Below are 26,949 nucleotides of genomic sequence, written 5' to 3'. Positions count from 1 at the left end.
TAGCCAGCGAGATGAAAAACATTTGACTAATCCCATTGAAGTAGAATGTGAATTATTGAACAGATGAATTTGGCACTGTCCAAATGCCTCTTGTTTTAATAATGCACACATTCGCGGTGTGACACTTAAAAACTCCTGAGAGTGGGTGGCGGGATCCCATGTACAATATACAAGGGCAGCATGGGCTGTGGTTACACGCCAAAGTAGTCTGCCTAGTTCTTAGAGGAGGTCTGAACTGGGACGTTGCGTAGTGTTTGTGAACACTATTGCTTCAGAAATGCATGCGCTTGCAGGTTATTCATGTAACAAACCTCAAACTAGTAGACATGGGAACAAGTATGATAACTTTCGCAGGGACATGGCAGGGAAATTTGAGGTTATAAGTAATGGCTAAATGTCTCTGTGGGATGAAAGTAGTCATTAATGTGTAATTCGTTAAATTAAGTAATCTTATGTGGTTGGTGCTGGTGTATGGTGGCTGCTCCATCTAATCTTTTCTAGTGAGAAACGTTGGGCTTGATTTGTCCAGCAAGGTACCAGCAAGAGTTGACCAGTACTGAGGGTTTGGGTTGATTTGCTGGTTTGGATCATTGTACATTTTCTAAAGAGTTTTACTCTTGGATTGTGCAGACGACATGAGGTTTGGTCTGGTTATTTCATTCTTGTAATGGTCATGTGGTAGCCCTTGCTAGGACTTTTGCATGCTCGTTTGCCATGGTGTGACTTTGATATTCTCCATGCATGTTCTAGATTCCATAACAAAGGTACGAGATCGGTCTCGTAGCAGGAGAGGAGGATTTCCATTGATTCAATGGATAGCAGTAGGTCCTCGATCATGCAAATTACCTATGCTACTTCAGCATTTACATAATGAAAAGTTGCACACCGCAAACAGTGTGCACGCATCTCATTCTTGCAATGCTATTGCCATGCAGTGATGCTTTTCCTTGAATATTGGTTCCTGGGAGGAGTGACCGTCTTTTTCTAAAATAAACCTAGTTCCACTGAGACAATTGATCTTCAAGAGCACTCTGCATGAACCTTGCTGGTTTTGCATTACAACCGTCACCCGTATTGAATATGGGCTTGAATTAACGCCTAATCTGTTTTCTAATGATGCGTTTTAGATTTATTTCACGTTGTAAAAATTGGACCCCCTTGGACTATGTTTGTTTGCACTTTATTTTGTAAAAACGACTTTGGTGGTTTCAAAAAGCAGTGGTGCCCGCTTTTAAGCACCGCAATGTCACAGAATGCGTTTGTTTCAGTAATCGTCCAGTATGATGCAAAATGCTTTTGTTCTGTACTAATTCAAACTTGAACGGACATTTTAGATTGGTTTGAGATTTCTAGTAATCTACATTATCCGGTTCGCCTACAAAATTGGCTGTGACATACAGACAGGTTGGTCCCCGATGGTGTATGCCCGCACCACCAGAAGCTTTTCAGAAATCCAAACAGGCACTCTGGTACTTGGAAAGTTTGCTTTATAGCTCTCTCAAAAAATAAATCCTGAATTGAACAAAAGAAATTGATCCATAATATGGTTAAGAATAAAAGTAAATTTGTGTTCGATTCAGTTCATGAACAAATATTCATTTTGTTTTTAGATTCCTAGTGCAAATGATTCGGCAGTTGGTGATGACACAGGATTACTCTCAATCCTGCGACCAAATCAGACTGTATGCACATGGTACCTTCAGTCAGAAGAGGTCAATCGACTAAAGGCCTTGGCTGTCACAATCCCGTATACTGAGAAAGGTAACCCTGTTTTCTTAAAATGCTTTACTCTTGATTAAGTGTAATTTTCACTTGCATGTAACTTTTGGAAACTGAGAATTCAGGGGCGTCCTAGTACTGGTGAGCCCCATTGACCCATGGAATGTTCAGATTTCTGTATTTATTTTTTTAAATAGAAATTTACTTTGCCTTTTTTTTAAAATGTTTGCGATGGTCAATAAATGTAGGGAGAAGCAGGTTATATTGAACTTGCTTTTTTCTGTAGGTAGCTGTAAGACTCATTACTTATTTTTAATTGAAAAACTCCATCAATGTTATGGGGGGGGGGACATCTGCCACGCCCCCGCACACTGACAATCATTGGAAGTTCACCACCAGTTCCGAGCCACTGAGCAATCCATTGTGGGTATGCAAGTAGCATTATTTGTAATTATGTGTAATCATGTAACTATGTAACCTAAGCTTTGCATATCCTGTACTGATGCGCCCTCTTACCCTTGGGTCTGGTGCGCCTTATAAGTGAATAAAGCAAACAAGCAAATTGGCTCAAATGCATGCTTTTATCTCCAGAAAATTGCATACTTGGGAGCCCTCTGTATTGTGTAGGTAAATCTCTGTATAAAATAGCACTACCTTTTCATAAGGCAAACGGACAACTGCATTTTTGAGCTTCTTCATTAATAATTTTATTCAAGGTTGAAAATATAGTAGGACCCCTGAAATCCAGAAATAAACTAGTGAGATTTTTTAAATAAGTAATACATGCTGGGCTGTCGATGTATAGAATTGAGGTAGCAAGTGTTCTCTTTTCATGGCTGGCTAGTAGCTTGCAACTTAAATACATGTCCCTGTTTTTAGAGCATTCCACACCATTTCAATTAAAGAATAACCTTGTGACGTGCCGCCAAAGCACATAAATAATAGGCCCTTGAAAAGATGTATGGCCCTTTTGGGCAGTTTTGCGTTGGCCCTCAATTGAAGAAAATAAATTCACATATCTGGGATGTTTCTTTTTCTTTTCCTACTACCCTGTGAGAACTGTCTGTGAATGTTTTGTGGTGTCATGAGCACTGAATGGCAGTGGATGAGTTGGTTTATCTTGCTAGCCATAATTGGTGAATATACATTTTTGGTTTGACCCATGTGGCAAGCTGCCACCATATGTGCCAAAACCACTGCTACAGAGAAGAGGGGTCTGGAACAAAGGATATCTGACATGGCAATTGCCAGACAATCCTGGCATGAAAAAGGAAAACCACAGTTGGTTATTTGCTGCATCTTTCTGGTACTTAAACCAATGAGTTGACCTCTTATATTGAGTTTGCTAATCGGTAGCTGTGCTTTCTTTAAATGAGCATTGCATGGTGATGCTTCCTTACTGTTGCTCTGTTTCTCTATTCAGAGCACAGTGCAACCCGGCAATGCCCCCGCAGACATGCAACAACTACTTTCTCCCTGATTCTGCATTCATGCTCGTCTAGCATCCCCCTCTTGTCAGGTGGTGCTGGCTTGTAGTGCCATTATACTGGATAGCCAGGTATCTCAGTCTCTAAAGAGGTTCCAAAGCTCTGTAAAGGGAAGCATTACAGTATTTCTAGTTTATCACAGAATGATTGCACTCTGCTCTAACAGAAATATCTCTGGCTCTACCAAATTTTAACAGGCCAAGCCAGAGGGAATTTGGGCTTCTCCGTAGAGGAACCACACCCATTTCCGAGGCTGACGAACAACACAAGTAGACATAAGAGCCCCAACTCGAATGCTTTGCACATTGGTTTCAAGAGGAAGTGTCTCAAGACCCAAGTACCTGTGGTGTGCATCACAGAAGAAACGGATTGCAAATTTGGCATCTCCATGGGGGTGCGAGTCTGCACAGCCACATCCCTGAGACTATGGGAGTGAACAGCAATTTGGGCCAATCTGGCAGCCACCAAAGAGCTCCACTCCCTGACCCAAATCATCTGCGCTCAGATACCGACCTGTATCTACAAGTAACTAGTCACATCCATATCATGGGGAAACCGATGCCAGTGCCAATGTTTATCATGCCAGTGCAGGTTCTTATAGAGAGAAATATCCCCCTTTAACCCCTGCTTCCAGGAGGTAACGGGTCAAACTGGTCACAGGAGTGGGGCATAAGTCGGTGGAGGTGGACCGGAGGGTAAGATTTAGAGGAATCAATCCTCTTATCCGAAGATGGGAGGCCTACCAGGCACTAATCCAGTGCCAGTCCTACCCCAGAGGATGACGGTTCATATTCCAATTTGCCCGTCAGTGCCAGCTTGTTCATGTCCAGCACCCATTTGCATCACCCCATTCATGCCTATGACTCCAAGTGCTATCCTAGTGTGCATCTCATCTGAACTACCCTGATGTTAGAGTACCAACAAGAGAAAATTGCAGCGCCCCACAGCATGGTATTTTCAAGTTTAACCAGAGATAGTCGGTGTAGAGAACACCTTTGGGATCATCACACTGGCCAAAAGCTTGCTCTGAACAGCCGGGGGGAAAAGCTTTCCAGGGAATAGCAAACTGATTGAGGAGCCGCAGCTCCTACCCAGTTCTCTAAAGCTGTGCATTGCACGCCATCTGCTGCCCACTCTGGAAGGGAACTGATGCGGGCCACAGAGTACCAGAAACATCAACCCCACCAAAATGAACTTTCCTTTATGCTGCCCAGACCAAACCCCACCCTATCATGAACTGGGACACTCTTAAGATGTCCTTACTGATGCCTGGTGCCCCTGGCAAGACAGTGTGTGGGGCTGCTAAAGTTTTTTTTTCCTGTTTAACACTTGGGTGTGGAAGGAAGCGCCAGATGGGCCATAGCTAGAGGAACAGTCGGGAAGTAGGGAGGGGCTTAAAAGAAGCTACAGGAAACTGGTAAGTGCTGGTGGTTCGGATGTGGTCAGGGGAGGTTGATGTGGCAAACAGACGGCAGGAGGAAGCATGGTGGTGGAGAAGATCGTGGAGGCAATTCTTGAAGCATGTTAGTCATTGGTTAGTGAGTGTAAGTGGTACTGCGTTTGAGTGTATGTGTAAGACTAATGCATGTGGTTGGGAGCTGAGTGAATGAAGTGCTTGTGAGTGAAAGGAGGGTTTGAGTAGGTGCAGCGAGTTGTAGTCATAGTGTAGAAAGTAGTAACTGCAAAGGGCGGAGGTGAGGCTTAGGAGCAAGACATCAGAAAGACAGGAAGATGTGGGGAGTTGAGAGGTGGGTGGAGCTGGAAGAAAGAGTAGTGCGAGAAGAACATAGAGTAGTGAGGGAGAGGGCTGAGTGGGCATGATGGAAAGGTGACGTCAGAGTGTAAAGCACATTTCAATATCTCTTTAGCATTGCTAACCACTAGATAGTTCAGGGATAGCCATAGGAAATCTCTAGGTGAGTTAAGACAGAAATGGCAATCTGCCTTTAGGTCTTTACCTCCAGTAGAAATGAGAACCTAGATTGCAGTCAATCAATATTCACTAACCTGGGAGTTGGGGATTCCTGGTTTATGGAGGAGGTGTTTTTCTAAACTAGAAGAGGGGGTAAGGGACGGCCTTGGGGCTGATTGAAATCTCAAAGATTTCTTGAACCTCCTGGGAGTGTTTTATCAGTACCTGTTATGTAGTCTTTTGAAGCATTGGAACCTGTGAGTTTGGGTTCTACCGGCTCTTGGCTAAACTCAGTCCGCAGTTACGGATTTGAGCACATCGATTGCCATTGAGGTGAGGTAACCCAACAACCAGTAGTTGCTCACATCCCAGGTTTTCTAATGCTATTTCCATGTAGCACATGCTGGACTTTGGTAAAGCAAAAGCTAGAAAAAAAATTAGGCGGTCCACCCATCTTTGATTGGCCCAGTAATACTGTAAGAACAAGAAGTTTGAAAATGTCCTCCGCATCAGAGCTGCAGATTCAAAGTACTGTCCCCTGTCCAATGCGTAACTCAACCGAAGTAGACCTTTTGTGGCAGCCCCTTTACTGCTACTGTGGTGGTAAATAAACAGACTGCTCATACCACACTATAAAGCATTGGAGAGAAGACCAGTGCAGCTTTCCCTTGGGCAACAGAATCCAAGAAAGTGTGAACCCCCATCTGCATTTCTTTGTTCACAATTGCTGGATTCTGATTTACTGGCTGAAAAAAGAACCACTTTTGATTTGGGGCGCAGTTTAACTCACTCTCCCAGTCATAGCACCTATTTTCAATGTACAGGTACATGTTGTCACATGTACAAACCCTTGGTAGTTGTGCTGTTCTCACCTGCACCTTCTATTCCACCTTATAGCATGTGTGCTGCAGACTTCACAAATAAGCATCATTCCATCCCGGAGTGCATCCTACTAACTCCCACCTGCCTATTCCTTCTCCACCCAAAGAAATTCTGTTATTTTTGCCTGTGTGTTTTTATATATGTGTTGTGGGTGGGTGTGTGTGTGTGTTGCCTTAGTGGTAATGGGTCATTATGGTTGCATGCTGGAGATGCAAGCTGAATTGCCTGGTGAGTGAGCTTAGGCCTACCTTGGCCTCCATCAAGCCACCCTAATGGCCACTAGCCTTAGCCTTCAACTTGGCACAGGGGCCACATTCCCCGGAACATGGAATTCAGCCATGTTAAAGGTCCTGAAGAGCCACCCAGAGTAGTCATTGAACCTGGCCCAGTGGACTCTTCAACCTCCTAGACAGTCCATGCTAGCAATAGCTGGTGGCCAGATTGAATGTACCTTGTCCCTGGTGACAGTTGCATAGCAATTTATTTAATGTTTTTCAGTAATTTGTAAAGAAACCATTGGATGGATTAACACATTTGCATAAGCACGTTTGCATTAAGCAAAATTGTGCCTAGAGCTTGAACCAATGTACGAATTTTCACCAAATTTGCAAGGCATTGGAGATTTCAGTTTGAGACCCCCTCTGTAAGTTTGTCCTCGTAGATGGAACCGCATGCAACTTACCCAAAATGTCTAGTGGGTCTATTTTTGGAAAGTTTCATGGAGTTTGAATATAAGCATCCAAAACAGCGCTCTTCCTTTTAGGGGTTGTAACTTGATCATAACAGTGTATACATCTATATAATATATATTCAGGTTAACCTTTAAGTTGAGTTCAAATTGTCCAATGAATTGCTACAACCAATGAAATTCAGCAGATGTGTGACATGACCAACAACTTTGAGTCGCCACCGTAAATGTCATCCATGATGTACTTTTGATGTCCTTGTTGGTCCCTGCTGTGATCTCATGTATGTGCTTGTGGGCTGAGCAACACTGAACACTCTGAGATAAGATTGTCACCCCTTCCTATATCCAATGAAGTGAATGGGTTTTGTTGTGATTTAATAGTGTCTTCTTAACTCTGTATTAATTATAAGGTGTTCACTGATTTCAAGGGTTTTGTTATGCAATGTCTTCAGCACCAAGGCCACTGCCCAATCTTCAACAATTAGTAGACTCTGGTCTACTAGCCATGGCAATCAGCCATGGTCGAAGGCTGTGGCCCTTATCCTCCTCGCTAGTGAACTCCATGGTCTCAATTGAAGATGTATTAAAGATATTTGTCCCGGGGGACCCTCCTTCCAATTTTGTAATCTTACTTTATGGATTTACAACAAACAATATCTGCAATGCTTTGTGCCAAACCTGTCCAGTAGATTTCGCGGTTGTTGGGCAGAATCCTGTGCAGTGCCCTTAGGGACCACTACACACAATTAAGACTACAGGTGGCAATACAAGTTTTAGCTTTGGTACAAGCCTGTACTACTATGTTAGTGGTAGCAGTAGCGGAGCAGCCAGGCTTATCTCAAGAGTATATGAGCAGCAACAGAGATTACACAAAGGGACCACAATTACTGTGATTCAAGCAAACACTGACTCAAGGTTTCGGGTAAAAAAATAGAAGTACATTTATTTTTAAACCATTTGTTATAAACACAACACTTCTATTAATTCAAAACCACACGTAAAATATACTACAACCAATCAATTCACTTTGGTACACTCTAACTCAAGGTAAGTATCCTGTTTTAACAGACCAGTGTTACGAAACAAAAGACATTACCGGGAATACACTTGCAATCATTTTTTGACAGTAATGACAGTTCGGTCTTACTAAAGAAACGCGTATCCGCGGCAAGAATTGTTACCGGGGCAAAAACACACTTAGCCAAAAGACAGCGAACAAAGAAGGCAAACCTGGTTTGTCGCGCAAAGTAAAACACAAGAAGGACTTTAACAAAAATAAATTGCGAATAATCGCGGTAGAAAACTTAAGGTAGATACCACTGCCACCAGCCAAGTCTAACTGTTAAGAGCGAAACAATGCTCTACGAGATACAGATAAAAAGGGATACGGAGTAACCCTTTCCAGTACTCCATGTAAGATGGGGCGTACTGGATCTGTGGTTAAATGACTAAAGTTAATGTAGTCAGCCCCAGAAATGGAGTCGGTGGGAAGTCTAAAAGACAACCCTGTCACTGCACTGAAGGTGCTGTGTAACACACAAAAGAAGGGGACTACTGAAGTGGTGTACTCCAGAGTTCACAATCACAAAAACAGGTAAAACACATGCCAAAACGTGGGTAAGAGTGGGGGAAAAGCTCACACTCTTAACAAGTGAAAAAAATAAACTCCAGAAATCCAGCAAAGCTGCTGGGGGACTCACTAGGTGAGGGAAATTAGCCATAAATGAGAATTATCCCTAACAGCGGTGTGCATGTAGAAAGCCACTTTTTCTCAATAGGGGCAGGGGGGGGGAATGGGAATAGGCCAAGAATATGGCATTTATAACGCGCCTATACTCAAGTGTTCCAAGGTGCGACGAGGCAAGGGAAGGGGAACAGAGGGAAGACAGACAACCATCTTACTAGGCCGGTGTCTTTCAGATTGCGCAAGTGCAGGGGAAGCGGGAAGGAGAAAAGTGTGGGGGGAAAAAGGGAGGACAGTGCAGTACATAGGAAAGATAGACTAAATAAACGCAATGAGTCAAGGTACGGCCAGATGAAGGCAAGTGCAAGGTTAAGTGCAGACATCAGGTGTAAAGTGTTGGTGGGGGACTGTAAGGATACAGAGAAACAGTCCCCAAATGCAGAGGTTGCCCGGGAAGCAGTGCAAGGGTGCATCTGGCAGGGGAGGGATCTGGGCTCGAGATTAGAGGGCAGCCAGGCAACCCGTGCAGTTTCAGTTAGTCAGTTCAGCAGGGGAGAGGCGGAGAGAAAGCAGAAGAAAATGGGAAGGTCTTGAGGTGCTTCCGGAACTGGAGATGACTCCAAGTTTCAGGGAGGCTGTTCAGAGGGAAGCCCGAGCCAAAGAAAGAGATCTACCACCAACTCGTTGCGACTGACCCTGAGGGAGTTGGAGGCGGATGAGCGAAGAGCCCGAGAAGGAAGGTATTAGGAAGAGAGTTGAAGGTATTGAGGCCCCAGAAGGCCTTGTGGACAATGCAGAGGGTTTTGAACTTAATCCTCGCCACCACTGGGACCCAGTGCAGGGATTTCAGTCCTGGAGAGATACGATCCCTGGATTTCAGTCCAAGGATAAGTCTTGCAGTCCTGTTCTGTTGATGAGTTGCAGAGGGCGGAGAGTGGAAGCGGGCAGATTTAGAAAGATGCTGTTGCAATAGTCCAGCCTAGAGGGAACTAGAGCTCTGGAGACAGTGAGCTTCTGGGGGAAGGAGAGGAAAGGAAGAATACCTCTGAGGAGGTGCAGCTGGTGGTGCGACTTCTTAGAGCGGTCAGAGATGTGAGGAGAGGAGAGGAGGGGAGTGTGGAGTCAAGGATGACCCCGAGGTTTTTAGCCCCGCACGTGGGAGCAGGAAGAGGGCCAAGAGAGGCCGGCCAGAGAGTGACAGGAAAGGAGGGAGCGGGTGTGCCGATGAGGAAAATCTCAGTTTTGCTGGCATTAAGGCAGAGATCATTGGTGGCACACCACTCCTGGATGGAAGAAAGGCAGTCAGAGATGAGAGTAGATGAGGTGGCTGAAGGTAGCCTGAAAATGAGCTGAGTCTCATCCGCATAGCACTGAAAATTGGGGCAAAGAGCGGCAATGCGGTAGGCAAGAAGTGCCAGGTATTGGTTGAACAGCCAGGGAGAGAGGTTAGACCCCTGGGGAACACCACAGGTAGAGCTGGAGGAGAGGAAGGACCCAAGTTCGACCTGGGAGGGTCGATGAGAGGAAAGAAGTCGGCCACGGTAGGGCCTGACTGGTGATACCCAGGTTGTCACGGAGATGGTTGTGCAGGATTGCATGGTTGACTGTGTCAAAGGCAGAAGAGGAATCAAGTAAGATGAGGACACGGGGGTGTTGGAATCAAGGTTGGAGAGCAGGTCTTCACTGATATTCAGGAGACTAGTTTCCGTGCTTCTGGCAGCTCTGGAGCCAGACTGATGGTCATGAGGACAACCAACAAATTTAGTGTGAAGATTAAGCTGGGAGATGGCCAGCTTTTCCAGAAAAATAGGACTTTGTTAAATATTCAAAAATAAGTAGAGAACAAACTATTCCCCTAAAATGTCCAGTTTGGGGCAGTGAAGGCGTTTATGGTGTGCCAGATCTCAAACCTAATTCTTTAGATTAGCATTTATTCTGCCGTTAAACCAAAGGATACTTATGTAATCTGCTTTTTTGTAGCACCTGACAAAAGGATGCAGATTCCATAGGAAACCCTTGTAAATGCGGACTGCGAAGCATAATTTACAGGCAGCCTTTACATTTTTCCAAAACTTAAGATTACAAATGAAGAGGCGATTTTGCGTGGGTTTACTTTTCGCATTTTAGCTCCCATTTGTAAATCTTTAAAATTGCAAGCGGGGACAAGTACTTGCGTCGGTGGACAACTACATGCATTTAACATTTGTTTTTTTTCGGCACCCGCTCCCTTTTTTTCGCCCATGTAATTACTGCTAGAATGGCCTGCATCGATTGGGGGGGCTGGGGGAAGAGGGGGAATGGCAGATTTCATTTTTGAGAAGTCTCAATTGCTGCAATACACCATGGTAGATGTTTTTGCACCAGGGACACATCTTTTGTTCAATTTTCGAAATTGCTGCTTGGATTTATAGCAAAACCACACCAAGGAATACATGCACTGCTGTGTGTCCAGCATGTTTGAACAGAGGGATGCTTTTTGGCAAATAAAAAGCAGCAGGCACAAAGGATTTTTCCAATGATTAATGCCATATTTGAAAACATTTAATGAATTTGCCTTAATTTCCAGTTTGAATGGGCCAGTGATAGTTTTATTGGTAATTTCTACTTGTATCATTTAAAGTTGGTAACAATAGATTTTTGTGAATGCAAATTGGTTTTAGCGTCACTAGAGGGCTGTGATTGCGGCCCAAAGAGATGTATCCAAGTCAACCCTGTAGATGTCGCATGGCCTTTTTTGTTCTCAATATTAACGCCTGGTGATTTTATTTTTTCTCATTGGCCAATGACAAAGGGTCACAGTTAAGATTGTCCCTGTTCCTACCTGCTGAATTTCATAGGTCATGTTGCAGTAAGTTGGCTCATCTTAGTTTTTTTTTTTTCATTGAATGTCAAGGATTTCTCAAGGCTGTGTCTTCGCAGTGGCCCTTCTCATCTCAAGAGTAAATAACCTGATCCACCAACAATGCCAATTGTCCATAAGTATCAATTAACCCAATCCCACCTGGCATGTCCACATTGTGTGGCTTAGGCTGAAAGACCAGGCCATGGTTGGGGTCCATATTCCCCTCACTAGTTAACCCAATCCTACAGGGCACAGCCAGAGGCGACAGCCTTTGGCAGTGGCCACTATCCTTGCCACAACTGGGCTTATAGTCCATGGGCCTTTGGCCATGGCCTTCATGTATGGCCAGTAGCCCAAGCTCGCCCTTTCCACTCTCCCGTGTTAACTCTCTTCCATGTTCACAATGTTGGAATTTTCCGGGGATTGTGGGTAATACATTCTGGTGCGATTTGCGCAAGACTGACCTCTGTGGATTCCCATGGGTGTCCTATTTTGGGAAATGCATGGGGTTCCCTGTTTTCCTTGCTGGCTTCGACACCCTGGTCCAAATCTGTAGGTTGCCCACATGAACAAAATGTGCTGTGCTGAAAGGCTTGGGGTTACCAGTGGGTTAGCCTTTTCCCTTTGCGGCCAGGTAGGTGCACCCATACATGTGAGGTACCTTTTTCATCGGGACACCTGTGGGAACGTGGGAAGTTATGACATCTGTTGTTGGCAACTTGTTTCTGTGGGTGGGCAGAGGGAAATGCCTCTGAAATTTTCTGGAAATAAACACAATTCTTAGACATTTCGCTCTTGCCCCCCACCGAACATGCCGCCAACAACACATAGCCTACCTTCCCGCATCCCCAGACGTGAACGGTACCCCACATGTGTGTGTTCACCATCCCGGGAGCAAAGGGAAAAGGCTAACCCACTGGTAACCCCAAGCTTTTCAGACGGTTGGAGGTGATGTCCCTGGTCTTGGACATCCATTTACCATATGGGTGTACCATCCTCTAAGCACAGTGGCAGCTCCAGGGTGCCCCAGCAGGATCCCCATTCCTCCCCGGAGGTGACATCTGTAACGTAGCACAGCCAGAGGTGCAGCCTAGGTTTGCAGACGGTCAACCCAGATGGGAGACATCCGCTCCCAGGGAAACACCAATGTTCTGCTGGCATGGGGGGCAGTATGTGGCCTGCCCCTGCAATTGTGTCCCAGCCCACCAAAATATCTGCTCAGACGGCCCATTCCCACCTACACAACCAACAATCCAGCCTCAGTCTCACCCACCCCACTGACAGTCAGCCCTAACCATAGAATAATAAAAACCAGTACTCGCATAACGTTGCAGCTCCTCGCGTAGACAAAGCTGTAAACAAAACAAACATTGTTACCTATGGTCACCCCAGCAACAACAAATCTACACTAATACTTTCCAATCATGCCCCCCTTGCAAGCCAAACCTGGTGGTCTACTGAACCTCACCCCCCCAAGTGAAAACACATTTGCCTCTTCCTAGGGGCAGAAATCTGCCCGCAGGGAGGGCTGCATGAGGTGCCCCCACACTCCAATTGAGGTGGGGGGAGAGGCCCACCCCAAAACGTCAGACAGGCCCCCCAATGGCTGGGGCACTAAGGTTCGGGCACCCTGGGGGCAGATTGGCACACCAAAGTGCCCATCTGCGCCAAAGGAAGTTTGGTAAACAAAATTGAAAATGGTAGGCTGCACTTTAGGGGGGGCTAAGGGACACCCTAAACAGATGGGGAATTTTCTAATATAAAGGGGGGTGCCCCCCAAACACCAAATGCAGGGGGGGCATCTCATGCAACCCTCCATGGGGTTAGATGCCCCATCCTAGGAGCAGATAACTGCCTGCAGGGAGGGCTGCATGACATGACCCCCAGGGGGCCCTAATCTGCATGCCCCATCCTTTGGGGGGCCTGCCCACACTTTCCTGGTCCCCCCCCCCCCAGTTGGATGGGGGCCATCTCACGTACTCCTGCCTGGGGAGAGAAATCTGCCCCAGGGAGGGTTGCAAGGGGTGCCTCCGATTCCACTTGAAGGAGAGGGCCACCACCGTTTCATATAAAAAAAAAAAGCCTGGTGGCTAGTGGGCCCCCATCCCTGTTTGGTTAGTCTTTTTTTTAAAAAGAAATGTGTTATTTATTTTAATTTTTTCCCCCCTCCATTTATCCCCTTCACTGGGGTCAGATGATAACCCATCTGCCACCCGGCATCTTCATACCTGTGGCCCTTACCTAATAAGCAGCCCCCCCCCCCCGCTTCAGAAACAGATTCCTGGTGGTCCAGTGGCATTGCTGGCCACGCATCGAGTGCTCTGCAATGCTTTCACACAAGGTGTCGTTGGAAAAGGGAGAATCTCCTCTTTCCAACACCTGCCTCGATCACCGGCTTGAAATACAGCCGGATTGTCATGATCTCTGCTTCCAAAAGGTCAGGGTTTTCCCAACTCCCTTGGAAGCAGATCCATAACCCAGGTTCCGAGTGCCAACCGGTCCCAATTGGGACCTTTTGGACCCAGTCCTGGCGCCAGTGGCACCAGGCTCATAAATATGCCCAGTCCCAGCGCTGGAAGCGCCGGGCTCATAATGCTTGGGTGGACTTACCTGCAGCAGACCATGCTGCCTGCTTGCCTGCCAGTTGAGCCTCTGATCCTCTTCTGTTTGGAACTACTTTTCCTGTTGGGTGGGGCAGGAGCCACTCCCTAGATTCAGAACACTGGAACTCTTCTGGAAAGCAGGAACTCTTTTCTTACCTAGGCGTGGCTGTGGAAGGAGACACCTAAGCACTACAGGAGGCTATTTAAACCACACCCGATGGATGAATCTTGCTTTGCGTTATTCTGCATCCTCTGCAGCAGAACGCTCATCGTGTCTTCTGCATCTGATCCTGGGCCTAAGGAAAAAGGCTTACCATCCTGAATCCAGTCTTCAGCAACACCTATAAAGACAAGAAAGAACAGGTTAGCATTACGGTCTTCAGTGACAGCTCTTCACTTCCCTGGTCCATCGGCTGTCACCAACGCCTCGCGCTGCATTCCGGCATCTGAAAGACAAAGGCTTACCTACTCTTCGTGCTCTCCGGAGGTCTTCACACTGCATTCCGGCATCTGAAAGACAAAAGCTTACCAACTCTTCGCACGCTCCGGAGGCCTTCGGCGCTGCATCCCGCATCTGAAAGACAAAACAAGGTGCGTTTAAAGACATTGGGGAACTTTAATACTCACGTGCCATTACTCCTTTCCACATCTAACCCAGTGGGTATTCCGGCACCCTGCAGCCGCTCCGAACTTGTACCTGCAAAATAAAAAGACAGTTAGAGCGCATCGTGAAGCAGGCAGCAAGCGCTTACTTACGTGCTTCCAGGCGCTTCTATTCATCACACGGGCTCCATCTTCAACTCACTTCAGCCCGTCATCCGCCATCGCCGGAACCCTGCAAAACAAGAAACATCATTACTAAAGACTTTAAAGACATTAGAATTACTCGAAACTTACCGTTCGTGCAGTAAACGACGGACAGCAGTCCTCTGAAGTCAAGAGGCCTGCTCCCCTTATCCAGTGAAGAAACTGGTTACAGCACCCTGCCCCGAGGCAGATGGAGAGCACGGCGTTCACTTACCTAAGGTGAGAGCGTTAACCTTTGGGGTTCTACAGGAGAAGAGAAAGGGAAGAAGAGAGAGACATTCAATAACCCAGTTCCTTAATCCCATATTTTCTATCTGCAGACATCTTACCCTTCAAGTCAGACATACAGTGCACAGAGGTCCAGCCCAAAGAGCCAGCCGTGTGTTACACATCACCTTTGCAGATACGGTATACGCCCAGTCAAGACCGGCGCCTCTACGGGAATCAGGTGAGCGTTACACGGATATCGAGGCAGAGAAAGGTGGACACTCGCCTTCTCTTTTCACTGCGGCAGCCGAAAATGGCTGTCGCAGTGAAAATACTTTGTTTCATGGTGGCGGGCATTGCGCACACAGACGTGAAACTGAAGGTAATCCAACCCCCAGGCAGTGAGGAGGGACCTCCCCTCACATAGCCCGGGGGTTGGATTACAGTCAGGGATCACACAAAACAAAGTGCCAAAAAGGACGAGGTATCTCGTCCTTGGCAACAGGGAGGGTAATCCCAAGGCCGAGATACCTCGTCCTTAAACTGTAATCCAACGCACTTAAGGGGTTAAACAACATTTTTGGCCCTTTTCTAGAGCAATTCTGCCCTATCGTCACCACCCTCCTCCATGGAGATTGTTTAATCTAGTGACATTTACCTATTTTATTTTTTATTTTTTTACAATGTTAATGGATTACTGTTTGTTTCCTGTTAAAACATGGACAGTTAAATTTAAAAAATGGATGCCAAGTTTTCTAATAGCCCGCAGGGAATAAGTGTGCAGGAGCCGCTCAACAAATCTCATTGTTTTTGGCCCTGGAGGGCTCCTGTATCTTGCTGCTGCCTGTGGCCACGACTCCTGCCTAAGTACTGCATATCAATCCCACAGGGCTGAAGCCAGCTGGGTTAAAGGGCGTAGTGGTTGCGCTCCCGCTGGGAGTTACGCTTCAGTTGGGAGAGTCTGCAAGCTTAGTCTGCTGCTCATTGCCTTCTGGCAGTTAGGTCAATATCTTGGAAGAAGTGGCTGTATTGGCATTGGCCACACATCTAAGTTACTGGGCAGACCTCTACTATATTACTGTCTTTTGATTGTGAAGCCTTGGAGAGCCTACATTTATGATGACTATATTAAGTGGGGCAAGAGGGGCAGACGGATTAGGACTGCCTCCTAAGCGGTCACGCGTCCCCTGCCTATCTCAACTAACCAGGAAAGCCAGCTTGTCAACCTTGGTTGGTCCTATCCACATGAACTAGGCCACTACAGTCCAGGACGGTATAGTGTACATCATGGTGAAGCGTAAGGCCAACCCTGCTGTCTCACATAGCCTCGGCGCCTTTAAACATGTTAAACCTATTCATGAGGTAAACAAACTAATTTCAGAGATTAAGGGTTTACTGACTGACATTAATGGAGGAGCCTTGGTGAATTGTAGTTCCAATTGTTATACAAGAGTCAGGACAGGCCCATTTGGATTTCATTGAGCTAGCAAATGAGGTCCCCAGCCCTAAACAAGAGGGCTCTGATGCCAAGATGTGTGAAGAAATTAAACGATAAAGGCCTGCTTGACAAATGTGTAGTGGAAAATAGCATCGGACATCAGCGGGGAGAATGCTGGGAGCGTGGTTGAAAAAAATCATTGAGATTCACTCTTTAAGATATGTACCCCAAGAGCGGCTTAATGATGACTTTGTTATTGATGTCAATGTAGATGCTAATGTTTTTTTGGCATCATCAACTAATGTAGTTGTGAAGGAGACTTATGGGGGGGTGGGATGAGATTATTGTGTTGATCTAATTAATTTTAGCAACCTCCTATGCCTGTACAAGTGGCCCCCAATATTAAATTACAAAATGGATTTTCCCACTTCTGAGGAAACCAGAAGAAGTAAGGAGGGAGCGACTGGCAGAACTGTTATTGGACAAATGTCTTCAATTGCTTGGAGAGAGGAAGAGGGTGTAAGGCCAGTAGAAGGCGTTGGAACCAGAGAAAAGGTTGAAAGGGGATGCACCTACTGGTCTTTTAGTTACACCCCAACACCAGAAGCAGCAAGTATAGGTATTTGTAGATTTAGGTCTAACATGGATTTTAGAGGAGATTGGTAACTTGAAAAATGTTGTGCTTAATCTGGTGAACATGGTTAATGAACAGGAGACCAACCTATTCAAGGCTAAGCTACTTGAGGCTCATAAGGAGCCTGTTTAAACATACAATTGCAACTCGCCTGTTATGGGTGAGAAAAGGATAACCACAAATGACTTGGCCCCACACCAAGCCAAAGGAAATGCGCATGCTGTTGATAGTAGTGGAATACTTAGGCAAGGGAGAGTAAACAACATGGTGAATGGGAAGGAGAGCACATTGAACATGAAGTTGGGGAACCAGCAAGCTGACCAAGTCAGTCAGCCATCTGTCATCCGCCCAATACATGTTCCTCAAAAGGTGCTATTTAATGTTAAAAGTTAAATCCCAGGTAGTTACCCCATCAGCGACCAGTTCGAGTCAAATAGGTTCAAAGAGAAGGCTACTAGCTATGTGCAACACCCCAAAACTAAGCACAGATATGAGACTGAGGCTACCCACAAAAATACAAGTATACATTGGATACAACACGTATGGGCATGTACCCCTGTCATAAGAGATTGTCCACTGTTCCAGAGGTGTTATGCTACATGGTCATAGGGATTACATCCAAATAACATGGAGGGACGGGGCCTTGGTGCAATAACTGTTGGCTATAGAGGCAAGATGTTATCCTCCAAGGGATACTCATCTCTCTGAGGTTGTCTCCCTATGGTGGATATTGTGGGGGGAGATGGTCAGGTGGGTATGGGGTCATTAAGAAGTGGGAAGGAGGTTATACAGAACTCTCTGGTGGCGGGCTGGAAGACTGATTCGTAAGAGGTCGGTTGACTCCCTACTCCCTTGGCCCCAGGAATATCTACGATGGAACTGGGTAATCAAAGGGGGATGATGTTGTTATTCTGGAATGCTACGGGCATCTAAAAGATCCAGGATGGCTTGAACTAATCCACGGGTGCGAGATAGTCTGCATAAAGGAAACCTGGGCCTTTACTTGGATTGACATACAGGGGTACAAATCGTATAACAGCAGGGCACTCGAGGGCCCCAGGGGGAGGCCTTCAGTGGGGACTCCTTACTTTGATAGCTATCGATTCAGGATGGGTAACACAGTGAAGCCAGGATATTACACCAGACCTTCAATTGGTTATTGCTAGAAAAAGAAAGGAGGACCAGACTATGCTTGTTCAACTTGTATAACGGGGCAAATGGAAGCAACCCCATGAACGTTATTATTACTTCAAGAGTTTATAACCTCTTGGGACTCGATTCCATCAGCTAAGTTGCATGTGATTGTCAGGGGCAAGCTCGATCTCCAATTCGAACCACTAAGAGTTGCAGCAATTCAGGGATGATAACAACCAGGAGTGGGATATCCCTGAGCTAATGATAACCCCACCCAAACGGTCCCATAAATATGCTTTGGAGATGGCCAGAGTTTTGTATGGCTTAGACTGCAGGGCGTGTAACGGAAGGAGCAAGGGCGATTCATCAGGGGGATGCAAATACTTTTGGAGTGACTGTTCCTCGTGGATCACATATATCTGGATCCCACTACACAAATGGGACGAAGATGTCGTGACCATAAACTGCTACAATTGGTGCTTTAATTAGGTGGTAAGTGAGAAGCTCATCAGGGGCCATCTGCGCCATTAACGATCACGGAATGCATGTAGTTAAATGGAATTATATAGCTACTGCCGGTTTAAAACGACCCATTTATGCCGGTGCCTTCAATGATATTCCTTTTATTTGCAAGGCCCAATCTGGTGAGAGGGGAATTTTGGCATCATATGACCATATAGTAAAGAGCATAGCGCCGTATTTTATTAAAATGACAGTGGGGGACAAAAGGGAAGAGGAAAGAGAGTAGCCCCTGGTATGATGGAGAATTCAGAACATCCAAGAGATCATTGCTTAATTGTCTTTCCAATAATGGCCAGCTAAACCAGGGTGAATTACGTTTCTGTAGAAATTAATATAAGCCTATAATATGGGAGAAAAAGAAGGGTACTACTATCTTTAGTGGGAAGAACTAAAGGAGGCAGCTGTCGCGAGTTTCTAAAACCTTTTGGAAGCTTGTCTCGGACAACAAGAAAACCTACGACTAACTACATTCTGTTATCCCACCTGAAGACTTAGTCAATTTACTCAGCTGTATAGATGTAATCACACCCTGGAGGAAATAAGCAAATCGGGGAATGGGTTGGAGGGGTTGAAAAGCTCCAGTTCTACTATATCATCATCACTGAAAGAGTTGCATTGTGTAATCTCAAACGCAAAAAGCCACAAATCCTCTGGCCCTGATTGGATCCCTGTAGCTATGATGATGAACCAGATGTATGGGCACTGGTTCTTAACAATTGTTAAGTCCAAGCAAGTCAAAGAATCTTGGCTCAAGGCTCCGATTATCGCCTTTTTTATAAGGGCACAAAGGCCTAGCTTGAAACTATACGCCAATCTACTTGCTGGACAGAACAGGTAAATTATATGCCAAATTGATTTTAGATCATTTGCAACAATTTGTGAATTCAAACAACTTAATCTCTTATCTGCTTGCAGGTTTTTGTACAGTTTTGGGCACTGTAGACCAGTGCTTTCGGTTGTTTTTACTCCTCCAAAAATATACAACATTGAAAAGAATGCGGGTCTTTGCTGTGTTCGTGGACCTACAGACAGCTTTCAATTCCGTCCATGAACAATGGCTGGTCTTGATCAATACGGGATGTACCAGTGGAATTGGTAACTTTAATTTATCTGCCGTATAGCAAGAATGTATTGGTGGTAAGGTGGGGGAAATGCCGGAGAATGTACCGATGAATTTAAGGTAGAGGAGTGTGCTTATTCTGGCCCTTTTGGAAGAGTGTACGATTGGCAACCTTGACCCCCTGAACAACTGTGATCCGGGCATTATTTTTTGCAGATGACGCTGTATTATTGGCAACTTCCCCAATGGGGCTTAGGCGGAACTTGAATTGTTTCATTGATCATTATTCTTGCCTTGGTCTGAAACTAAATAAAACCAAAACAAAGGTTATGGTTTTCAGACCAACAAAAATGAAACCTGGTTTGTTTGACAATCAAAGGGGTTCAATTGGAACAAGTCCCCTATTATGATTATTTGGGAATTAGGTTTGCTGAAATTGGTACTTGGCCACTACAGACAAGCAAATCCAGGTCTGTTCTAGCTAGAAACAGTGGAGTAAGGATATTTTGTCAAACATGGTGAAAGGGCGGTTTCCCCAGCCCTAAACATCTATAAAATCCAATCTGTCCCTGGCGCTTTATATAGAGAACTGTGGGGGTACTGCAAAGGAGACCAACTCAAGAGTATCGAGAATACGTTTTTAAAGAACGTGTTGCTCCTCCTGAAGATTTTCCCGAATGCACCTTTGCAGCCATGAGAGAATCAAGCCTGCTATAAAGCTGTTAAATTGTGACACAGCAATTAACGGTTGCCTAAAATTAAAGCCAGGCGTTAATTATTTGTTTAAAAACTGAGCAAGGATTTGAGATATCTGGATCATATTGCCCCTACTTATGCACATAGATTGTTTTTGGAACTCAGAACAGGTACTTTAAAAACCACAATGTATGGAAAACTTAAAGTCGACCATCGCGAAGTTGTCGGCTTTGTAATTTGAGGATGGAGTCCTTAATGCACTTCTTGCTGTTTTGTGACAAGCTTGTTGTGTTAAGACAGTATTTGATACCACTATTTAGAAAAGCCAGTATTACTTGCCGAATGAAAGCCATAACATTATGCCAGTCCACCAATAACATTAATGATGTATATTTCGTAGCAAAATCTGTGCACCGAGCATGGTTACGGCAGAGCCTATTGGTTAATCACATAAAATAAGAAATGGGGGTAGAACTGCTGTAGTATTCACCGGTACTAATTGTCCATATAACGTTGTGAGCTTGATTTTATATTGTGAATTTTGCTTATTGTGTTTTAGAGGATTTTTATATCACAATTATTAGGTGCTCCTTCCTGTAAAAAGAAAATGAATTGTTTTTATAATTTAACGTGATGTATATTTTTAATCATGTAGTGTTTTATTTATGATGTTTGAATTTTGTAGTATGATTTGCTAATGACAAATGTCGAATAAAGCATATAGGATGATGCTAATAAATCGATCAGTCCTTTCAGCAATGTTTGTGGAAGTCACTGGGCACCCTGTTTGGTCGAGAGTTGTCCTGACACCAAATCAGGAAGAGTCGGCGAACATAACAGATCACTTTTTTAACCTACTTTTTTGCAAGTTTAGTGAAAAGCGGTTTAGCAGTTTCGGGCTGTAGGCATGACTTTTTTTACAGTGCAAGTTGAATTGAATTTCAGGAAGCTTTGGACCCCCTTTACCTTTGTCCTCCCCCACCCGACTTGATGAAACTGATCTGTTTGGTCAATTTATTTTATTTTTTGTTGTTTCGTTGAATAGTGCTAAAGTTATAAGCCACCCAAACAGTGCTTCCTCTGACAGTGTAATTTACCCATAGCTCCGGGGTTGATATCGCTGAGCCTGCTGTAGATAACACTCTCTCCATCATGGTCTCCATCTCCTTGAATATATCTTACTTTTACAAACAAACAAAAAAAACCTACCCACATTGGGGATAAGTTTATTGGCATCTATTCCAAAAAATTTGCTTAATCACAGTCATTGCACCCTGTACGTCTTACAAGTTAAGACCTATTTTGATCTCAAAGTTCTCCTTTGGCTATGGTGGTACTTCGGATTGAAATATATTGCCAGAGTGTTTGTTTTCTATAGTCCCTGCCTGCCAGGAGGGCCTGCCACCCCGAAATATCTGCTACCCAACCTTTAAGGTCTGGCACAGATCCCATGGGTAAGTGTGTATTTGCTTTATCCTGTTTTTTCATAAATCAGTTTATGCACCGAAGTCCACTGAATACTTGCATTCCCACAGCTTTAATAAACAGTATTTTGTAGATATCCTACTTAGTCTCTCTTACAAACAAGAAATCTGTTTCAAACAATAAAGTATCTGCTTCAGACTCTTAGCACATTCCCTTCCATAATAAGCAGAAATATTATGAGAAGCAGATTACAGAATACACATTTATCATCGGTTCCAATTTATTTAGGCTAGACACCGAAATTCTAGAAATGAATAGTCCCACTTTGTATTTTTAAACAGTTGCTTTTGTATCCATTCTTTTTCCCGTTTCCCCAGCTGTGCTTTTGTGTCGTCTTGGATTCTAGGCTTGCTTTTCTTCTGTGAAGCTCTGTATCAACAGACCTTGTCTATAATCTGTTGCCCATATGCCTAAAAAGCTCAGACCATAATCTAGCAGTTCATTTCCAAAAATGGAGTCCTTTCGTTAATAACTGAACCGAATTACTGAATCAGTGTAATACTAAAAGCCTGCCAAGTTGTATAGCGACAACTGAGCTGTGGTTCAAAGTGCAAGTGTCTAGCAAGAAGCAAACCTTTAGTCTTCATATTACACACTAAGCCGTCTAGGGCAGTCATTTATGCATTGGGCTTCTCCTGCGTAGGAGGAAGTAGCACAGCTTTTAGCTTTGAAGTTTATACTAGGCTCTAGCTTTGCTCTGTGTAGGTTTTAGCTATGAGTACCTACTCCACTCGCTGCAGCCATTGGTGAAGTACCATTTTACTACATCTTTTTTTTCACATCATTTTGTAGCTGGTGTGCACAGTCGGGAGTAGGTTAAAGAGGATTTGAGGCCAGAAATGTGAGAGTGGTAGGAGAGGGCAGTGAAAAGACCATTGCACTGAGTTGTACCAGATCCATCATTGTAGTTTTTGTCTTCACTGCGAGCAGAAGCGTACGCCCTACCACCTAGAGTCTGACTTATGAGGCCCTGGAGCAGCATTAGATCATTGAGAGGTACAGGTGGGCAGTGGCAGAAAATGGTTAGCTGAGTCCTCCCCTGCCTGTCCCAACTCCCCTCCCACCCCTTGCTGATTTGAGCCAGAACTAGATCAGTTGGAAGGTACAGTCTCTGCATCTCCAGTGGAGTAGAACGGAGTACGGTCTGTCTTCGGCTGGGGCCTCCCTCTGGAACAGCCTCCCTGCCACTCTGAAACTAGATCCATCTCTGGTTCCGGAAGCACCTCAGGACCTTCCTCTTTGCTTCCGTTTTTGCCCCTCCTCTCCCCTGCTGATCTCTCTCTCTCTCTCGGCGCTGATCTCTCTCTCGGCACTGTGCACCTGACCTACCCTCTGACTTCTGGGCCCCCTACCTGATCACCCTGCCACCTACCTGCACTGCCTCCAGGCAACACCTTGCACTGGGGTCTGTATCTGTAACCATACAGCCAATCCAACCCCCGCTCCCCCACACAGACACACCCTGTCGGGTGCCTTAAACCCATCACTTTGCTGGCTGCACTGCCACTGTTTGTTGCTTTTATTTATTATCTGTTTTTCCTCTGCTCAGCACTCTCCATTTCTCCCTCCATCCTTGCACTTTTCCCCCCTTTCCCTCTCCCATGCACTTGCGCGTTCTCAATGTCACTGGGCCTAGTAAGATCGTTGTTTGTGGTCTCCCTTGCGCTCTCTGAAACACTTGTGTACGAGCGCGATACAGATAAAATATCAATACTGTTGCTGCATGTTGCTGCGGGGATTGAAGGGTCACTAAGGGAAAGGTCACCGGGTCACCCCATTTCTTCAAACTGAGGTATGTGAATCCCTGCCCACGAAGGTTGGAGACTGGCTGGTGAGAGGTGAACCACGTGGTGGATGATCCTTGAGGCATCTACAGTTTTGAGCAGGATTCCATTACTTTTTCGAGTATATATTTAGCTCTGGTCGTTGTGGGCCTGGAACGGGTGGAAGGAAATCTCCCTCATTGACTGTTACATGGGGCAGTGCACTCGTGTCTCACTGGACTATGAACTACTCTAAGGGAAAGGAGCAAAGAGATGGCATGGACCAAGTAGGCCCAGGGACACAACAGGGCAAGCAGAGCAACATTCTATAAATGCTAGTCTTGCAACAACCCCCACACATCTCTAAGGTCACGAGTGGTGGAGATTATGAAGCACTGTACAGGAGTGATGCCATACCTGCCACTAAGGGAGATATTTCCATTATCCTCTGAGATTAAACGAGGGATTACATGTTCCACTGACTTTTCCAAAGCTTTGGGAGAAATGGGGAAAATAGTTTCGGGTTTAGAAGGGAGGGATTCAGAAGCGGGGACCAACTTGTGTGTTGAAGCAAATGATCAAGAAATTCCGGACACATCTGGTCCAGTTATAGGATGAACCGGTTTGCGGCTGCACTGAAATGCAATAATATGGTGGACAGCACTCGGTACATTAGATTCGGGTGCATCCCATTGAATAATCTTTAGAGGGACCTAGAGGGTGGTCCATGGGGACGCAGGTGTGGACTTGAGACAACACTCATTGGGTGTTCACAAAGTATTGCCAGTCGAAAGTATGCCAACATGCTCCACCTTTTTGCACCAAATAATGCATCATGGCTACAGTTCAGAGGGCAAAGCGTTTTCAGTTCTGCTAAACTAATCCAGTTGGTTCAAGATCTGGCCCCATGAACCATATATGTAAAAGGGTGAGACCTGCTGTTAGTATAAGGTGTATTTAGTTTAGTTTATTCATAGAGCGCCCCTAACCCTGGGGTATCTGGGCACTTATACTTGAAAAGGAAGCAGTGGTGTATGCTAAAGTGTGGTTGTTTCTGCCTATCCTGGGCCCTATGGTTGTGCTTTAGTGTTCTATGGTGGTTTTTCCTGTTGCCTGGCATAGTATCAGTTAATGTACCAGACTGCTTTGATCGGACTAGCAATCAATGAGGGGCTGGGTCCTGGGCCCCCATGTTTGGTTGCAAACAGATTGCACTGTATGTGTGTTTCCAGAGGGATTTTGAGGCTCCCCTCTTATGGGATTTATTTTCATTTTTTGTAGGATTTTGCGGTGGTTTGGTTTGAATTGTTCTTTTAGAATGCGCTTAATACCAGGGAACAGTTTCTAAGCGTGAGCCCGGGATTAGCACCTGTGTTACTAGGCAGTGTCTTGCTTCCAAGACGTTGCCCCTGAGCCATCCTCCCGGCCCAGCCAGTTCAACATTAGGATTTGTATGGGCACATCATGGAACAAATGGCCTGGTTGGAAGGTTGTGGGGGTGGGGAGTGATGTGGGGGGGGGTCTCTGCACTCTTTGCAAGCTTTTATATGCTTTCGAGCTCCTGAAGTCTCCCTGAAGTAAAGGCAGTAGAGTTGTAAGTAAAGGGCTGTCTTGCATTTTCATAACTGAGGAGCAAACCTGGCCCCGTTTGCAAGAAACATGAATTGCACTTTGACCAACATAGGCTTTGATCCCAGCTCTGCTGTGTCATTTTTGTGCCCCGCCGGACAGAACGTGATTAGCAATTTTGCAGGCTATCGAAATGTAGGTAAGAGACTAAGGTTGTTGTGGGGCCAGCTTGGTAGCTGTTTGGGGCTTCACACACACACACACACACACACCTAGGTGCCAAGTTATTTACTATGGCCTCAAAGTAAGGACTGAATGGTAGCAGGGAAAGTTCAATGGGCTGATGTCATTCCGAATTGAGCTTTGAAGGGGATTTAAATGTGCATTCAAATTTACCTAATGGATAAATCGAATCGAAAGTGGTGTTCTTTGGCCTAAAGATCTGTTGCTTTTTCAGATTTGAATCAATAATTAAGATCTTTTGTGTATGGTGGTATGCACTAAATGGCACATTAATGTGTAACCCCAAATCTACAAGAGCTAGTCCCGGATGCACTTTTTATTTTCTTTCTCTGGTGTCGTTCAGATACTCTTCTTTATTTATTTTTTTTAGGGACCCTACAATGGTAGATGGAAACACCTTACTACATATTCTGATAATGCCCAGGTTTCAGATCAATTTTGTGGGATGACTTTAAACCTGTTCTCACCGTTTACGTGACTAGATTTGCGGTGGCACGTTTGAAGGGGCCGTATCAAGTTGAGTTGGTTGAATTTGAAACCCAGAAGTATGGGATATGAGATTGTACAGAATGTTATGATGTCCCTCGAAGATGGGGCAGCATAATATCTGAGGACCTGATAATTTTTACTATTTCCATAAAAGCCAGTAATTTGATTGTGGACTTTGGAGCTGAAATGGGGACCATTTGTACAGGAGAAGCCAATATTATTGAATACATCATACCCTGGTTGTTAGGGTCTGTCATGAACTCTTGGACCTAATTGGACTTTTTTTCGGGTCTTCCATCGATTTTTATTTTTTTTTATTTATTATTTTTTTAATTTTTTTTTTTTTCTTGAGTCTGGGAATCCCTGGAGCTACGTGAGTGAAATTGCCCAGGTAATCCAATCGGCCCAGATGTTTCCGGAGATTTGGATTCCCCAAACAATGTCTTTTTAATAACATTTAAAACTCTCAATCAGTGATGGCTATGATTGGTGATTTTCTTTTTCTTGTCACTCTTACTGAAACAGGACAAAGATTCTCATCTGTCTAAGTCTTGCTGCCAAATTGTGGTTCTCAACTATGATGCTCATATTTATTCTAAAACTGGCCAATCGCCTGGCTACAAATCTGCCAGATCTTAACTAAGACTGGGTTTATTAATGGTAGGAAAACCCATTATGTGACCATACTAGTCATTAATGCTGTGAAATCACCTGCCGACAAGGGTCCCCGTTCGCCCTCCTTTTAGTCGACGAAGCAGTCAGCCAAGAGGATTTGTTTTGTTTTTTTACTCTGTAGATTTGGCTTTGTTCCCAAATTTTTCAGTTTATAGTAGCAAATATGACTCCAACCAAGCATCATTAATGGATCCATGTTAATACTCATTAAGAGATCCTATGAAACAAGACAGGTGTCCATTACCACAATTTATTGTGCTCTATGAAGCGGATGGCCCAGTGGATTAGGGAGAATGACTTGGCTATCAGAATACTAAACGCTCTCGGAGATGGCTTTTTGATAACTGTCCTATTGATAAGACACAACTGATTTTCTCCTAGGCTTTCTTCTAGAGTTGAAACACTAAAGG

General features: G+C 44.9%; 1 protein-coding gene across 2 annotated transcripts in view; it reads left to right on the top strand.

The window, feature by feature from the left end:
- The window catches only part of TM7SF3 (transmembrane 7 superfamily member 3), a 358,501-nt gene that overhangs the window by 172,726 nt on the left and 158,826 nt on the right, over positions 1-26,949 (top strand). For both annotated transcript variants that reach the window (XM_069628089.1, XM_069628090.1), the window contains exon 3: positions 1,611-1,761. In XM_069628089.1, coding sequence (XP_069484190.1) covers positions 1,611-1,761 — 151 coding nt within the window. The remainder of the gene's footprint in view (positions 1-1,610; positions 1,762-26,949) is intronic.

This window comes from Ambystoma mexicanum, chromosome 12 (genome assembly GCF_040938575.1).
Source record: "Ambystoma mexicanum isolate Mex_15411 chromosome 12, UKY_AmexF1_1, whole genome shotgun sequence".
NCBI classification, from domain to species: domain Eukaryota; kingdom Metazoa; phylum Chordata; class Amphibia; order Caudata; family Ambystomatidae; genus Ambystoma; species Ambystoma mexicanum.
Note: the sequence above shows the minus strand (reverse complement) of the source record. Positions and strands in the feature narration are given on the sequence as shown.